General features: G+C 41.7%; 1 protein-coding gene across 4 annotated transcripts in view; it reads right to left on the bottom strand.

Moving 5' to 3' along the window:
- Positions 1-18924, bottom strand: part of nr3c2 (nuclear receptor subfamily 3, group C, member 2) — a 138357-nt gene that overhangs the window by 28445 nt on the left and 90988 nt on the right. For all 4 annotated transcript variants that reach the window (XM_080880592.1, XM_080880590.1, XM_080880591.1 and 1 more), the window contains one exon: positions 7691-7818. In XM_080880592.1, the coding sequence (XP_080736718.1) occupies positions 7691-7818 (128 nt within the window). The remainder of the gene's footprint in view (positions 1-7690; positions 7819-18924) is intronic.

The following is an 18924-nucleotide window of genomic DNA, read 5'->3' on the forward strand; positions in this document are numbered from 1 at the left end:
AAAAAACCCAAACAAAAAAAAACAGAGATGTAATTGTTGTCACCAGTGAGCCAGCAGTATGCAAATCACTGCCTTGCAATGGCATCGCTACTCCGCTTCTTTGGACAGCACACAAACAGCTGTGTTGGATGAGGCTTTACACAATTAGGTTTGTGCTCTTATTTAAAACTACTAAATCTATGATGCCAAGTGGTCCCAGCTTTTAGGCATTTTTTTCTTGCAATATAACTATGTGAAAACTTTCTGTCATCTAAGGCATGTTTTGAAAATAATTCTCTGCAAATTGATAAGTATCCTGATCGCCTCTGCAAAGGATGAAGACATTTTTGCATAATTGTGGTGGTATACCTATTTTTAATGAAGAGAGCAGCATATCTGCAGCAGCACTTTCTAACGTAACGCCACTCCCTTAGTGCTGTATCTTTAAAAAGAAAAAAAGAAAAAACAATTACCAGTGAAGACAGTGATAAAGCCCATCAGATTGGCGGCCCTTATTTGGTTGAGCACAAAAGGTGTAACCCACATTGAAGTCACAGAACAAAGGTATCACCAGGGAGTAGGAAGAGATGGAGGTCAGATTATATCCGCTGGGGAGACATGCAGGTCAGCCTAGGCCAGAGGAACTGATGGCATGGAGGAAGTAGTGCGAGTTATATCATCACACAAGCACCAAAACATATGGTGTAGTTGTTAGTGCCACAACAGGCTTTATAGGACAGTAGACAGTGTTATGTATGTTGTTTTTATTGCTAAAATGAGGCATTAAATAGAACATAGTGAACAACCACTTAAACAAGAATATAATATGTCTGCAGTGCAAGATGTTGTTCAAGTGCACAATTTTAATATAAAAAATAATTTGTAGCCCTCATGTATTGTTTATGTATATGAATATTCCTAAAAGAATGCATAATTTAACAGTATTTAATAGTGTAATAAGATATCCCTTCTAATATCATTACAGGTCTATTTGCAATCGGGGCGACACACATGCTTAGAGTAAGTCATTTTTACCCCGAGCCGTACACCTGAATTTCTTTCCTCTTGTGCCTCCGGTTGTGTCTTTGCTATGCAGTTTCTGATTAAAGGATGTGTGATGTGGGGAAGGTGAGATCGGGACAACACTGACTCCAGCCGTCGTTACATGAGCTCCTTCACACACAACCTGAAGCATTCACCGAGGAGGCACTGCAGGGAGGCCTTTCTCCCTCCCCCCCGAGCCTGAGCTGAGCAACGGGATTGGACAGCAGAGCTGTCAATCCAAACAGAAACCGGGCAAGACGTGTCCTCAGACGACCTCTTCCTCTGAGGAGGCAAGGAAGAATGAGTTTTTCAGATTGACACGAGCGCCACGGAAACCACGGCCCAGTCGGATTTTTAGAGCTGAATGAGGGCGTAGCAAGGTTGAGTAATTTCTCGTGTATCACGTAAACCCAAAGTTAAAAAAAGAAAAAGAAAGAGGAACAGTAAGAGCAGCTAGTGAGCTCCAAGCATGACCTGGTATTATTACGAGGAGCAGACATGCCAAGCCACTGATGACATGCGAATAATAAGTTGGCGCTGAACGCTTCAAATGTGCGCCACATGGAGCCGTTTATTGAGTGCAGCTGTCTTGTATCAACAAACTTGTCTTTAGAGGAGTGAAAGCAGGAAAGAAGCACATATGAATGCATTCAGCTATTTCCACATTTCATTAGCAGCGATGGCACATATTTACAAAGCGCTGTTTTATGTCAGAGGGTTGTTTTCTGCAGCGCAGGACTAATCCATAACCTGAAGAGTTAACTGCAAGACATTTACTGCAGGTTTGCATGACAGTTTAGTCAATAACATAAGTACAGCTGCCTTGTGAGCTTCATAAGTCATTCTATATTTATTTATCGGACAATTAACATGCCAGATGTAACGGTAAACACAGTAAATGTCTAACAATACCTGCCATTCTCTAAAAGATAAACTGGATTATTTGTAGTAATTGCTTATCTATGTACTGATAATATTGGTGTCACAGCACTGTGTGAGAACGTAGTTACTAAATACTACTGAGATGGGGGGTTTTTTATTTATTTTTTTATGTGTTGCACTTTGTAGACAGTTTCTACAGGCTAAATGCCAACATTATTTCAGCCTTTTAGCCAGAATAATCCAGAGTACAGTAGTTTTAATAATGCAGTTTTCCCACAGACTGAGATACTTTTTGTGTATTATTAAAAATTAAGATCCCGTGGACAGACTCCAACCTTATTGGCTTTGACTGCAGCAACCAACCATATAGTCTCTGTTCTGCTCTGCAGTGCTGACACATGAACTATCTTTCCACCTTTGTCAGGTTCAAGTTAAACTGGCCCGAGGCTCACAATGAATCTCTGCAGCACATCTTATTTGTAGAAGAAGGGCTGTCATTGCCAACTGCAGTCCAAGACAGCAGGACAAGAAACAGCCAAATGATAGAAACAGCTAAATGAAATCGAGGTTTCTCACAAGGCGTCATACGCACATTGCTCTAGAGTTGTCTGCCATATTGGAAGTGATACAACCACTGGTTGCTAGGGAAAGATGTTTTCCCCGACTGGTTAGTCAGAAATTGCTGTTTCTTGCTTCGTGAAATCGGATGCAAAGAAGTTACTGCACCAAAAAAACAAAACAAAAAAAAACCCCTAACTAAAACAAACTTTTAGCAGTTGATTTGGTTCCTAGCAGGTTGCCACGGTTGCTTGTAGTTCTTCACATTGGTCTGCAAATAGTGCATTTTGGGAAAGTGTGATGCGAACAATCCAGAAGTGGAGAAAGTTTACCTTCAAAGTAAAAGTTGTGCCTTGTGAAATATGTTAATTGAAAGAGAACCTTCCACATTTCTGGTTTGTGTCACACTTTTCTGTTTCATTAAAACTACAGCTGAAGTAATATACCAGTGACCGAAACAACCACAACTAGGCTTCATGTGTTTGTCATATGGTTGCAGACCAGTCTCTAGGCCTGTGTGACAAACCTTTTCCCTTGGTTTTACATTGTCACCATGATTTATGTCACCAGTGGTATCCTGTTGTTAAAAGGACAAAAATGATGCTGAGTGAATGGTGCTAATGCAGCTGGGTGGCTAATCCAAAGTGAAAGCAAAATGTGTAGTTTGAGCTTAATTCGCAGTACTGTATACCACAGTGTTTAAATATCATTTTGCTTATCAGTCATTGTGTTGGGTAGTTCTAATCTATGAATGGCAGCAGCAGCAGGTACTCTAATAAGTTGTTGTTGCTGCCCTCTGTATTCTAAAAGGACGTTTTGCCACCAGCAGCCAGCAGGGAGTTATTTTGGACTATCTAAATGAATAGTGATATAGCTGTAATGTCAACAGCCAATTCAACAAGTTTAAAAAATGATTATTTTTTCCTCCCGCAGGTTATAATTGCTCCACATAAGCACAAATACACGGCATTGTGATTTAATTAACGGCTCAACCCCGACTGCCAACACAGCATCTCGTGGCGCTTTGATGCCTCATCCCACCAAAGAGCTTGAACAAATGTCCTGCTAACTCACACTACTAACACAGTAAGTCAAGACAAATGATAAGAGCACTTATCTACATCTGCACTACGAATAGAAACGTTTGCCCCCACACGGTACAAAGTGTCGTAAACTTCAACTTTTAATGTAGCAACTTGATTGGCTTATATGTTTCCCAGTAATCAGCAAAATGCCCGCTTTGGCGTGATGGACTTCTACCACTGATTGCTATTGGGGATTATGTAAGTGCCATGTGTTTCTCATGCAGTGCCTCTGATATACATTTATCCCGTGAGCGTTAGCAATTAGAGCAATTAATGTTAATATATAATAATAAATACATTTTAATAAATCATATTAATGCATACTGTATGTTGTGAGGTAAGAATGAACCGAGGGCTGTTTTTTTTTTTCTTCGGCAAACTGGGAGCCAGAGAGTTCTCAACACCTAATTTAATATTAATATATATTTCACAGGCTCATGGTTCTAAACTTTATAGTGTACAGTTGGCAGCACCTTCTGGTAGATATGACAACATTAAGTGGAATGAATATTAGTCCTCTTGAGGAGAACTGTAAGTGAACAGATTTGGACAGTGAAGGGCCCATGTGGCCAATAGATATTCCAAACAGATGGTCTAAATGTAAATCTAAAACGTAGACTTCAAAAGGATAACCGTGCTGAGGCCCAGTGATGTTAAAAAAGAGAAGAAAAGCTACCTAGCAATGACCTATATGACTCGAGTAAAGAGAAAACCAGACTCTTCACAATCACAGAATATCATCTGATTTGTTGATGGCTTCAGAATGCTAGCTCTGTAGTAAGGGCTGTGAGCCAGTTAGTCGTCTAATGAGCTACAGCCGACCGAAAACTTGTGTCCCCCGAGGCAGGCCGTGCCAAAAGAAATTAAGCATGGGCTGGATTATTCCCCTTGTACAGATGCCCACTCTCTGCAGTCTTCTTTTATATCTCCCATGCCAAGTCTAAGTTTTTAACTTTGAGAGAAAAGAGGAGGAGAAGGAGGAGGAAATACTGGGAGAGGGGCGGAGTGAAACGTCTCCTCACGTCCTGACTTACACCTCTCCGGCACTCGCTGCTGACACATCATTTTCCATCCCTCTCCATGTTACTTACTCCCAGCTCCTCCTCTCTTTATCTCGATCTGCGTCTGACTTTTTCTTTGTCCTTCCTCCCCCTCCTCCCTCGCTGTATCCGTTTCACCGTCCTCTATCTCTCCTCCCTTTGCAAAATCCTTCTCTCACTATTTTCATCCTTTGCTTCGCTCTCCATCCACCTCAGCAGCGGCAGCAGTAGCTATTGAGGGGGGTCAAGTAAGGTAAAAGCTCACATGTCTCATGCAAACTTGATGACATAACACCACTCTAGGGGTTGCTTTCATAGTTTGCACAGTTGCCTTTTTTCTTTTTTTGGTTGTGCAGAATCAAGAGGATATCCCCCCCCCCCCCCGAGAAATACTGAATATTGAGAAAATATGAATGTAAGGATCACCGTGTTAAATTTGAAAGGCATTATGCAATCACTGAAGCCTTTTCTGTGTTTTTATAAGAGCAAAAAATACGGTTTTAGCACCGTAATTACAAAGAGAAGTGAGCACTTTCCGGTGCCTCACCTGACTAGCGCTCCCGCACAAAATCCGATCTTGAGTGTCTGCCGCCGGCGTTGTGCCAGACAGGCTTGAAGCAAGAACAACGGCACATCTGATTCGATAACCCCAGACACATAATCTGGTTTTAGGTCTCTACGTAATGACGGTGTGTAAATATCATCAAATTAAGGCATGATTTGATTGGGAATGAATGCAATTCCTTCAATGGTCAGGAAAACACCTAGAGGGCCTGACGGCTGGCTGGCTAGCAGCCTTGTTTGCTCCTGTTTCCCCCCCGCCTTCACTGGGTCTGTAAAAGTGTGTTTTGCATTCAAACACTCATCTAAATGAGTTAGGCCAAAGCCTCAGGCAACAGGCACAACATGAAAAGCACATTATGACTGGTGCTGATTTTCCCCAAGCTAAATATAACATAAAGGGCTGCTGCTGGAGACTAACCTACTGAATTGCTTTTTTCTTCCCCGATGACTCACTCTATAAATGTAATGCCTAATTTTGGTCATTTTAATGATATTTTAGGAATAAATAAACAGATGGTCTAGTGAGATTAAACAGTAGTTTGTTGCATAGATGCAACAGTATGGTGGAAATTTTAAAAAGCAACTATGGGTAATAATTCTTGCAAAGTACAGTGTGCTGAATGTGTGGAAAGAGCAACTTGCCACCATGTCCTTGTTTAAGTGAGCTCTTTAAAATGTTGTTGTTACATCTGAAAATGACTTATACCATTTTTCTCATTAACATTTTCCCCAGCTCCTACCTAACATAAGAGGCACATTACAACGTGAGATTAAAGTCATCCGTCTTTTTACCTGGATAAATCACCGTGGTAACTTGTGCTGGACACATAACCTGGCAGGGTTATGCAGTTAGTGGGGTTAGGTTAGTTGTTGACTCTAAATTGCTTATAGGTGTGAATGTGAGTGCAAATGGTCGTCTGTCTCGCTCTGTTAGCCCTGCGACTGTCCAGGGTGTACCCGCCTCTCGTACTGTGAAAGCTAGGATAGGCTTCAGCTCGCCCCACGAAACCCTGAATTGGATAAGCGGAGGAGAATGAATGGATGGGGTGGCTGTCGCTCAGGAGGTATAGGAGGTCATCTTCTAATCGGAATGTTGGCGGTTCAATCCATGACTGCTCCAGTCTACATGTCAAAGTACCCAAGTTGCTCTGAATGTGAGTGAACATTAGATAAAAGCACTTCAGCATAGAAAACAAGCTGGTGTGAATAGGTGTGAATAGCTGAATGCACTTTTCTGGTCTAATTTCCATCTTATTTGTTGTGTGTTGCATTTTACTGTTATATTTTGTGTACCTTACAGAATTTGTTGAATTTTAATTTCACCACTTTGTCATCACCATTTAACAGTATCTCTGATTGCAGTAGGCGACACTCATAAGGATAGTCTTGCGTAGAAGAAGAGTCACATGATGCGTGAAACAGAAAGCACGGCTTAACAAAGAAAGATGGTTACCATCGATGTCATACCTATTATTTCAGACTGGGTTTGAAGTTTTGTTAGTGTCCTTCATAGCATATCACTCTGGTATAAGATCCTCCAAATAAGCAGAATATTGGCCAATAAGTCTGAGAGTTGTAATTGTCAGTTAAAGCGATTCTCTTCATTTATCTGATATTGAGTGAAATAATTAATTAGAAATTCCTGCAACGTAATAGAACAGTATTAATGTGTCTTTTCTTTTTTTCCTGTATAAAAAATATGAGAGTCCAAAGCACAGCAACGAAAAGAGGCAAACGGAACTAGCGTCTGAGGCTACGTTCACACTGCAGGTCTTAATGCTCAATTACGATTTTTGGATCAAATCCGATTCTTTTTTTGTCTGCTTGTTCACACTACAAATAAAATGCGACAGCAAACGCGCTCTAGTGTGAACCCTCAATGCGCAAAAGAAGACGTCACACACAACACGCTCTGTTTAGACCCAGAGCAAACAGTATTGTTTGACTGATGGCCCTTAATATAAAGACTTCAGATTTTACGTTTCCCAATTTTTGCTTTAAGTTATTTTGTTATTTACATAATAATGTAAATAACCTAATAATGATCCTTATTTCTGTTTTAGAGAGGAGCGGTGCTTCAAAGGACAGTTGCAGTAGAATTTCTAGAACATCAATTAAGAAACACATTCGCCAATTTGAAAACACATAAGGCTGCATATGCTGCAGATACAAAAACACTGACGTCAACTAATCATCAATGTTGTTCCAAAAGAGCAATCAAAAGATAATGGCTCCATACCTAGATTCAGCCAATTACTTGTTCATTATTTTTTGTGTTGCCACAAATGCGGTTATTGTGTACTTGGCTTGTACCAATCTCTCTGTTTGCCTGTTTCCTGTACTCGCTGTGTGTTTCTTATGCTGCATACTGTGTGTGCTATCAACTGGTCGATATGTTTCTTGATTTGCTTGCTGTTTTACTTATTATCTTGTCAGAGAGGTGGTAATGTTTTCTTGCACTCCCTTGTGTTTGCTTAATCTGCAGGGTTTTAAGCTCAAGCCAGTGACATCTCATCTAAACGTGGGACGATGCCATACCTTCCACAGCTCTTTTGAAGAAGACCTTGCAGCTTCCGCATGTTACGACGCCGTAGTGACAACCTGATGCCTCATCTCCACAAACCAGGCACACTTTGGCCGTCGAGGACGGTTGTCTCAGTGGCGAGCTGAAAGGACACACATAAGAGTTCTTCAGACGAGGCATAAATTAACAAGGAATATTCAAAAGTCAACAATAAAACCAGGGCTGACTGTCCCCTTCCCATCTGCATTACGGCATGATGCGCACTGTGAAACATTCTTGGGTTTTTACAACCCACTGACAGTAGCAGCACAATGTGGCTAGCCATAAAAATGTCTGCCAACCGGGAGAGGAGGGCTTTACGCTCCTCGGATTTATGGTTTCTCCAAGCTTACCAGGATGACACTGAAAGAATTATAGAGGAGATTATTTAAATTCAATAAGCAGAGAGAAACAGAGCAGGGTGTCAAATTTAAGTGGGATCCAAAACACCTCTTCTCTGGCATGAAACCGGACTGGAAAAAGAGTTCAGAGGTGGACTAAAATGTCAAAAACCACGGTGGAACAAAAGCCCTACTGTGTTATAGGTAAAACTATATATCGAGTTCAAGGCCAAAGATCGCAGGTGTGATTCAGCACTGACGTGTGCTGTACTGTAAATAGCATGACGTGTTGAATTTACTCGAAACAACGCAACAAACAGGCAAGACAACACGAGTGATGAGTCTGCTGATCTAAGGCGTTGTTTACTCTGGCATCATTTACTTCTTTTACCACTGACTGATTCCTGCCATTACAGGCTCATTAAATCGCAGGATAAACAGTATGTTCTTACTAATGCGCTGTTAAATGGGAGAATTAGTTAAGACTTGCAGTTTACCCACTCCTGAAAATGAGACCATGAGGGTCATGGCGAGGAGTGTCACTGGTAAAACCTGATGTGTGCTGTCAGTTTCCACCTGAAGAAAGATCATTATTTTTATATAATGTTTCTGTCTGCCAAGCCTAAATGTGGACCATTCCAGGAAGATGTTGGATAAAAGATCGAGAATCGAGACGGTAGAAGCTAATTAGTGATTCTAAATTGGATGTAACTTTTTAAAAAAAATAAGTTTACATCTGTAAATACTGATGGACTGATTCACGAGGTGGCGTTCTAGACCCAAATCTCTTCTGATAGAAGAAACATTTCCATAAATCTGATATATATCGTCACCACGGGCAACTGTGTATTATCAATGAAGTAACACTAACATTTTTTCCCATCATTTAGTCTCATTTAAAAACCCTATCCAGTTCGCAAAAGACCACAAACTATATTTTCAAACAAAAAAAAAAGTCCTGTCTTATATATGTATTGAATTCACAGTATTTTAATATAAAATTTCAATCTAATGAGTTTTAGGTGTTGCTCTTTGTTCTGCAGATTTGATAGTTTGAGTAAAACTGGAACGGGTCTACATTAATCAGCTGTCTTGTAGTAACCACCAGCACAGCTGTACTATAGAGTGAACCGGTTAACATTTACGTTCTACGTGCACAAAAGTTTTTGTCACGTCTAGACACAGCAGAAAAAAAAAATCAGGACATTCACTATAACCTTTAACAAAACGTTTCCCTTCATGCTCAAACACACACAAAGAACACAATATGTAGATTGGTACAAAGAGAGAACACCTTGTATCAAAACATTGAAAGTGGCCTCAGCTTCCCCTTCTTTTCTGTGCTAATTACCTCTCTTCCATCTCAATCAATAAGATGCAAGGTGATTGTCTGGTTAACATTCTCCGTACATCCTTCATCAAACCAGCTGCCAAGCGCTCTCTTTCTCTCTCTCCCCCCTCCCCTTTTCTCTGTCTCTTTCCCAGTCTCTTTCTCTCATGCACACGTATTTCCTCCAGGGGACGAGCTGGAAAGGGGTACAGCAACAGCACACTCAGATACAATCAGGACCACTGATCTAATTCCCTCTTGTCCATCTACACACACATTCAATTTGTTAGGACGCTTAGAGGAGTCTCTGGTGAGGTGTTTGTCTGACTTGATCTTTCTGGCAGCGGGCCTCACGGTTTCAGCTTAATGTGAGTGCAAGTGTGCGTGCACAAATCTAATACGTATCAAGATGTGTTTCCAGCATGTTTATATGCAGAATATTCCCCCCATACATTGGCCTTTTCACACCATCACCAAACTGCATTAAGGGGAAGACAATCCAATCCAAGAAAAACAGCCCCGGAAAGTTTCACGGCCAAGAGCAACACGAGGAGCAGATGAGAGGTCTCTCTAAAGTATGCCTCTAATATCGAGTCAGTGGTCAACCTTTTAATAGTGCCGCACATTAAAGCCTTGTCGCTGCGTGCCAGCCTGCCTGCCTGCTGGTCCACCAACAAGGTGACTTCCCCTCCCTCAGAGAAGTATATAGGTCATTTGCTCTCTCTGCTTATGAAACCAGAGCAGACAGGCCAGGCTGCAGTGACTGTGCACCAACGTCTGCCAGTAGCCCAGAACCAAAAACGAGCAGCCAGACATTCCCAAATCAGCCGCTTTTAGCAGCCTACAGTTTACACGTGCAGCATATACAAAGAATATTAGCAATTTTGTAACAATTTTTTATAAGCTTACAGTAAATGCAATTATGGCCCCTAGCTGAAACCAAAATGGGGATATAGTGGTTATATTTTGTGTGTCTATCTTTGACTACTGGGCCACAAGAACACAACAAATGAATGAATTTCCTTTTTTTTGGCCTGCCAATTTAGTGGCTTGAAATATTAAGTGGTCACAGTTTATGTCTGCTTTGATGAAACTTGAATGATGATGTGCAACTTGGTGAAATGTCTTGTTAAAGCTAGATGTCTAAAATGTTAATTCCCACAGCCTCGTGTCACATTTCATCTTGAATGAAGACAAAAAAAACTGAGTCAGAAAGCAGAGTTAATGGTGACTTAGTACAGATGTTCTTTTTTTGGGAGGGTAGCCCTAATAATAGTTCTAAAACAATGCACAGGATGATTGTTTCTGCAGAAACTTCTGCAGGCAACTGCTGTGAACCGGGAACGGGGCCTTTTTCTTTTCTTTTCTTGACCCCTGTCTTCTCTATTTCTGGGTACAGTCTCAGACTAACTCAATGGGACTGACTGCACAGATCAAAGGTCTCATTCTTCGCTCCAGTTGCTTTTTTTCCCCTTCTGAAACCCCAGGGCAGCAGTTTCATTGTTTTCAGTGTCCTTTCATCTTAAAAGATAACACACAAAGCTAACAACTGATTTAGTTGCTGTGTATTTCCCATGAGGGCCCAGATGAGTACGAGTACACAATGCCCGATTCTTCCCACCAAAATGTACAAACAGAAATGTGTGTCTTCTACTTGCTCTTGCTCCCTCCTTATCAGACCAACGTGCTGCTTGGGGAAGATATTAATGAAAAAGCCAAAAATGAAAAGAAGCATGTTATCTTGAAGGCTGAGAAAAGCCCACTGCGCCCACCAAACTGTGTGAAGACCAAACCACAGGACAGATGTTGCTCAAATTGGCCTCGTGTTTTTTTTGTGGGGGTTTTTTTTACGAGTAATTCGGATGTCACACTGAGAGCATTCTTCAAATGGTTCAAATATCTCCACCCTCTCTCAGCTGCAGCAGGAATGCTCAGTCATTAAGAGCTACAGCCAGGAAGGATGGTCATTTTAGCCACAGATTTATCAGAACCCGGAAAACTGATAATGACTGCAGTCACTCACAGCTGGTCTCTCTTTTTTTTATCAAGGAGTCTTCTTTGGCCCTAGTGCAAATCCTCCGATAGCCATAAAAAAAGGTCAATACAGGTCACAACAAAGGGGCAGCAATCATTTGACTAAGGCATAACAAAAACAATTAGTTGCTATAGAAACCACGCCGTTGAAGAAAACTAACGAACGAGGGAGACATATAGAGGAAGTCCAGTTATTCTGGCTTTATCAAGATAACATCATTATGGGTGAATAACTGGGCACGAAACGGCTTTATGATGGACGGCAGCGAGGCTTCGTGGTTAGAAATGAACCCTGTGACCCGCATGCTGTAAGTACATTAGCATGACAGCGTCAGTAAACAAGCGAGTGAACCACAGACAGGGCACTGTTATACAGAGAAACAATGTCCTCATCACGCATGTTACACCGCCTGTCGCACACAAACACACGCGTGTGTGCTGAACTTTGTTTACACCGCTGTACAGCCGGCCGCCTACTGTAAAGATAAACGCACTGACTTGCTCATTCTAGAGGCTGATTAAGTGCCACGGCCTCCCTGAACCTGCCCTTCATGAAAGAGAAGCATCCTTGACTCTGGAAAGAGAAAAAAGGGAAAAGAAAAAACAGCTTCCACGGTACAGTACCTCTCTACAGTCTGGCCTACAATATTTATGTAATACACACCCTGGCATGCTGAAAAACCTTAAGCTAGACCAGTTCAAAGAATATTTATGTAACGCATAACTTGGCATGTTGGGAAAGGTAAAGGTAGATTAGTTAGAAAGAGGACGAAATGGCTTACATAACCATGAGCAGACAGTATAAACATTAGGCTGACACCCACTCGCCGCCTCTCAAAGGGAGAGAGGTCTTATGGGTAGTGTTAATGAGCCACAAGGGATTTATTTTTCCTGGTGAAGGTGACCCTGGCATTGGGCAGAGAGTACCTGAGCATACAGAAATATGAGATTTCCTCTTTGCTAGGCTTGTGTTACACATGTGTTAAGGTTACAGTATAATCTACTCTGACTGCTGCTTTTGGTTAAGAAAGAGGAATCAGCCTTAAGATGTTTAGCACACCTGTGAATGTTTATTGCCTTTACTTTTTTCTTGTTACATTACAATTGACAAAGAGTCAAACTACAGGGCTTATGTGAGTATAGCAACAGCAAATAATATGTATTATGTCAGCCGTGTTTGCATTCCTCATGTTAAACCCAAAGCTGTCATGTTGTCTCACCTCCATGGATTATTCCCGCAAACTTTAGGTGACCTTACCCATGACAGCGAAATCACATTTATCTTCCTTTTAGAAATCCACTGTTTTGACTGTAAACAAAGGCGTAGAAATGCACACACGCACGCAGACACGCCGCCCTCTTAAGGCGTTCACACCGCCTTGGTCGACGGGAGGTTACAGACGACGCTATCGTTCTGATCTACACAGTATCCAGTTTGGACTCAACATGTCTGAAGCTGTACCTGTTTTCAAATTCCATAAACAACTTACAAACATCACAGGCGCTTTTTTTGGCCCAACTTTAACCTTTTCTTTAGCGTGCAGCTGCAGCTGAAGGGCCCAGAGGCTTTGTTTTTACACAAGCAGTGGGTACCTTTAGAGCAGCGGGAGGATAACTCACCGGGTTTAGAGTGGCCGGAGCCGTTGAGCATTTCAACCTCATCTTAATTCCTCAACGTCAAACGCATTGAATGAAATTAATCACCTGAGATATTTTGGCTAAGTGGTAAAGCATGCGGGCATGAATCTCAGAAAGATGTGGCAGGCTGTTATTATCTGGTGAGGAGGATTATCATGGCTGGAAACTCCTGTAATTCGTGCCTGCTGAGGACAGAGAGGGACTGATCGCATGCATCCAGTATAAAATTAGACACTGGGAAGCCAGCGGATGCCCAAAACTTCATTCATGCTTTTTATGTTGCACCTTTTATTTTAGGTATCCAAATTTCTGAGTACTTCTCCTGAACCAAAAGCTCAGGCTTCAGGCTACTCTGATCTTGCCACACATTTCTTTATATGGTGATCTTCTTGTATTCATAATCTAAGTTGTATTATAAGCAATTAAATTATCCCAGCATGCAAATAACTGTCGGTGTGTGGTGCTACCATACGTTTGTTTGGTGACAACAGGAGAAAAAAACAAAACAAAAACATTTTACTAGCTACATTACCTTTCATGTTTTAGGATAGGAGATGACATTTAAGCACATTTTCCACACTTACACCTATTTACAGCACAGGGCAAATATTTCGTGCATCAGGTAGCGAATGTTTTGTTTACCGAGCTGAGATGTGCTGCTGTCGTCTTTGTTACTGTGAATATTTGTGCTGCTCACTCAGATCAGGCTTGAACGTTTATGGGTGGGTTTGAGAAGTTGCCAGTTTCCACTCAAGTAAGTGAAAATATATTACTTGGTTGCAGGGCTTAGCGCTGTCGCCTCACAGCAGCGAGGTCCTGGGTTCAAATCCGCCAGCTGGCCGGGGCCTTTCTGCGTGGAGCTTGCAAGTTCTTCCCTGTGCTTGCGTGGATTTCCTCCGGTGACTCCGGCTTCCTCCCACAGTCCAAAGGCATGCGTTTTAGGTTAAATGTTCACTCTGAATTGGCCGTGAGTGTTGAATGGTGGTCTTTCTCTGCATGTTAGATAGACTGGCAACTTATCCAGGCTATAATCTGCCTTTTGCACTATGACAGCTGGAATAGGCTGCAGCCCTCCCACAAGCCTGAACCGGACAAGCGGTTAAGAAGATGGATGGATAGCTGCATAGTGTTTTTTTTTAAGAACCTTCACACCAACCAAAGGATGAGTTAGCGTTCACGGGGTTAAGGTGCTGCCCCTTGGCTGGCTTCCTGAAGTTGACCAATCAGAATAAAGCTGACCTTTAGAAACGATGGCCTAAGGAGCCCTAATATTGCCTCTTTCCAGGCAGAGGCTCAACTCAGGAGCTGCATAACAGGCAGAATGAGTTAAATAATCTTTTCTCTCTTTTCCACTCTCCTCTCACCCAGACTGGTTGAGGCAGATGGAGAGCCTTCCTGAGCTTGGTTTGCTCTGCGGTTTATTTCTGTTAAGATTTTTGTCGCCAAGCGCTTACTTGAGGGAATTTTTTTCTCTGTATCGCAAGATCACTTTACATTACGTTAAAAAATGTATTTAAATACACTGAATAGGTAAGGACTTTTTTAAGAATAAACTGTGAATCATTTTATAATATGCAAAACAACTCACTTTCTACTGCTCACCTTCACACGATAGCAACCCTGAGGTATATACATCATCCAATATTAAGTCTCGTTGTATTTGTATTCATATTATGTCACTATATTTATGTTATCGAAGTCTTTTTATGTGCCATGTGAGGGAGTATTGCTTAATTTCATAATTTCATTATGCTTGCATAATGAAAATAAAGAGTCTTGAACTGAATCATGCAAAGCCACAATTGTGGAGTCCCAGAATAAAAAAACGAGCGTGATATGTTACGCTTAAAGTCTTTGTGAGCCTTGGTGAGCTGCTAATGAATATTCGTGTGCATGCTTTCCATACTTTTCAAACTCTACATTAAAAGTTTAGTGTAGCTGTGATAAATTTCATCTTTACATAATGCTACACGAAAACTAGACAGTTCCTATAGAGTTCAAGGGGTCAGCACACCCACTCATTCATTTGACCACACGCAGTCCACCGAGTTCATGGGGTAATGTGCAAAGCTTGAACCAGGCCAAAGAGATCCAGGACTGCAAGAAACTTAATTTAGATGCATCTTGCATCCCCTGCCTTAGAAATGATGTATACGGACAACGGATGAGCAGAAGTTTGGGTGCAAGTCCCACATCTTAAGAACTTTCTCCACTTGGAGTGTTCTTTTTCAGACTTGAGTGGACTCGCCTTCAGAAACCTGTAAAATGTATTTTTCAATAACCCCGCAACAGAAAAAAAGGCAACAGCTTTTACTATGCTGAATTCATTCAAACAAAACAATCCTACTACTCATTTGCTGAGCTCTGCAGCAGCTTTGGCAAACCACCTCCTCGAGTCCCGCAGCATTGTCTTTAAAGCACTGGAGAGCTTAAGTTCCTCACGTGCTCCTCACACCAATCTGTTGCTGCTTCGCTAATTTTCTGTTTTTGAGCTGCCAGTTTTCAAAGCTGCTCTGGACTGGAATCGGAAAACAGCCACAAAACAGCTGGGAACACAATTCGGCTGACATGTTGAGAAACTTCATTGTTGGGCATCAGGTTGACTTCCAGATATGGGAAATTGAGAAACAATGCAAACAAGGGGCCAGTGATAAACACAAAATGTTCAGCACACAAAGGAACATGAAATTCCACGATTAGAACCCGAACTCGCATTTCCCTCCCCAACCTAAACCTATGTGATAACTGCAAAAATAAGCAGGACAGTTGGCTTAAATCTAACTAAATACACAAAGGGGAAGTTGTTTTCGTCACCTTTGTGAAGCACGGCTCGGGAATGACTTGAATCAAACTCACTGCCACGAAGGAAAACACAAATGGACCACTTCAAAGTCACGCTGATAAATCTGGTTTTGTTACAGAAGCAAATCCTTTGATTTCAGTGGCATGAATAAACTCTAGCCCCGACCTCCCTTGATGTTCATGTTTCAGCTTTATTTCCTGCTTACTGTGCTCTCTCTCACTCTCTCTTCCACCAACTCTGAGCAGTACCTGGCTCCTTACGTACTATTTGTCTATAGCCAGATTTGGGCCCCGTTGCCTGCACAGGAAGTGACCTCCAAACTCAGCTTAGAGGCCCTAGGACAAATGAGAAAAACAAATCCCTAGACAGGGAGATTATCTTTAAGGGATCAGCCCTGACCTGAGCCACCTCCATGCCACAAACTCATTAACCTCTGTTCTCCACTTTCTAGCAACAGTTAGTACGCAGCTGACTCCTGTTTACATTGACCTTCCTGTGAGCAAGAAGGGTCTACTGAATAAAATGAAAGTATATCATAGGCCAAAGGTTGGCATTTCAACTCTAAAGCATGTAAATGTAAAAGAACTGAGCTTGTGAGTGCAGAGAAATGAAATGTGCCAGAATATTTTATTCAAGAGATGACCTTTTCCTTTCCCTAGTGATTCAAAAAGGCCTCACTCTGAATGTAGGTTAATGTACACTGGCGCTAACACATGTTGCCAGCAACCCTATGCATTGGCTGTCACATGTGATCATCCTTAACACCCACCAGTCATTTACAATTCTGCCAGGACAAACGTGTCAGATGAGCAGACAGGGAGTCCAGTGTATATACAAGGGGAAACGCTGCACACACAAGCCATAGTACATTAAGATATATACTGAGAGACAGAGTTAGCAATGGGGCTGTCAAGTGGATCTATTTAGGGGCTTTATTGTATGTAGAGCTAATAGTCAAGCGGCTCACTAAAGTCACAGGGTATGAAACCTCAACCTCAAGAAGCTGGCTGTGCACAGGAGCCAAAACCAAGTCTGGGGTTGGCCAAGATCCAGGTGGTTAACACCACAGCTTACATTCTGCATGTCGGCTGCTGTGAGCTCCTCTCCAGTCAGTCAGCGTTTCTATAGCATCTGACAGGTTCAACAGCAGAAGAGCAGTCTTACGAACTGCTCGGAGTCTCCTTCCTGCCTGCTTTCAGCCACTTAGTCAAACTGCTCCAGACAGCAACAATCAGGAGCCAATCAGGTAATGATTGTATATGGATAGAAGAAACAACAACAGTGAAACCTCACATATTTTCTTTAGACTTCTATGCACCTAGGAGCAGTTCAACAAGGTAGTCGGTTAGAAAAGTTTCCATATTTCACAGTTTTGTGTTTCTTTTTTCTTCTCCAAGACAATAAGCTAATGCACATTAACCAAAACTGTAAGCGGATACAATGAATAGTTCAAAGAATCATGTCTACAGTTTGTCCAGGAGCACTGAGCCTGCTCATTATAAATGTTTACTCCCTAAAAGGTCAACTTAACAATTCGGACTTCACAAGTACAAAAGGTCCCATACATTTGGTACAGATGAACACACACACACACAATGTTGGTGTTCATCTCCGAAGGATTACAGGCCCAGATGGTCTCTGGATGAACAATGCAACACCTGCTGACGGACATAGTGCAATTAGGTTCTCACATTAAAAAAAAGAAAAACTACTGCAAAAAAGGAGAACCTAAAGTGAATCATCAAAGGTACACATATGCTTGTGCTGACTAATCTCACTCTCGGCTAATCTCTGCATGACAACAACCCTAACCACAGTTTAATCCGACACCCAGTTGATCTTTGATCAAGGTCAGCCCTTAAAACCTAAAACCAACAGATGCCTAAGTCTTCCGACTCTCACTCTGTAACTTTATTCACATTCGGCGAGCATCTGCAGCGAAGATAAAGAAGTATCGCGTGTCATGTTTGTGAAGCTGTCTCACCTTGTTCCTGCTGTTATGCTATGAAATGTTTTAAGCAGCGTGACAAACAGAAAACAAATACTCTCTGATTTCTCATTTCAAACAAAGTGAAACTTGACCAGACAGGCTTTAACGAAGAGGAAACAGAATAGCTGAATGATTTCACTTAATACTGTTTTCATGAAAAAAGAAATACGAGGAGCTCAGCGGTGCAGGTGTAATTACATGATTCAGCAAATCAAGCATATTTACCTCTTGCATCTCTATCATGCACCAGATGCACCTGGCCATCACTGCCCAGTACCCGGACTTGCTCTAATGCCAGTCTATTTCACATGTTGCACAAAGAGATGTGTGCTTGCTGTGTGCAGAGACAATATAAATGGTAAATGGCCTGTATTTATATAGCGCTTTACTAGTCCCTAAGGACCCCAAAGCGCTTTACATATCCAGTCATCCACCCATTCACACACTGGTGATGGCAAGCTACATTGATGAGGAGTGGGAGGGTGTGAGTGGCTGAAAAATCAAGGGACACTGTTTTTACCCACTGTTATCAGCATACATCATCACTGCACTTACACAACTTGTAACACGCATGGGATCCCAATTTCCTGTTCAAAACAAGAAGTTAAAAATAGCATCAGTCATTGTAACCTTGGCTCAGGTGAGACTGGCTTCACAGGTGTAGTTGACTATAGATCTATATTTAATAAGGTGAAAGATTTGCAGTGGTGCATGTGGCTGCCCTTTCAGAGCAGGCGCTCATGTCACCTTTTATGGCCAGCCACTTCCGGGGATGATGATGAGTGATGATGAGGCACAGGAAAGGGAAATGAAAGGTAAAAAAAAAACATTCAGTTCAAGCTAAACACAAGATTGAACCTATTTTAAATCAATCATTTTAAAATTATAAGTGATTTTGGATATATTTCTCAGAATGTTTGTCAAATAAAAAAGGCAAACAGTTTATTGTCAAAAATATAGTGCATGTTCCCCCTTGTTTGTATAAGGCTAGCATTGCCAAAGGGTGGCGGTTATGGACCTATAAGCTGTTTGCCCATTGACATTGAAGAACAAAGACAGAAGCTACTAACGAC

The sequence above is a fragment of the Rhamphochromis sp. 'chilingali' genome (genome assembly GCF_963969265.1).
Source record: "Rhamphochromis sp. 'chilingali' genome assembly, chromosome: 4".
Taxonomy (NCBI): Eukaryota; Metazoa; Chordata; class Actinopteri; order Cichliformes; family Cichlidae; genus Rhamphochromis; species Rhamphochromis sp. 'chilingali'.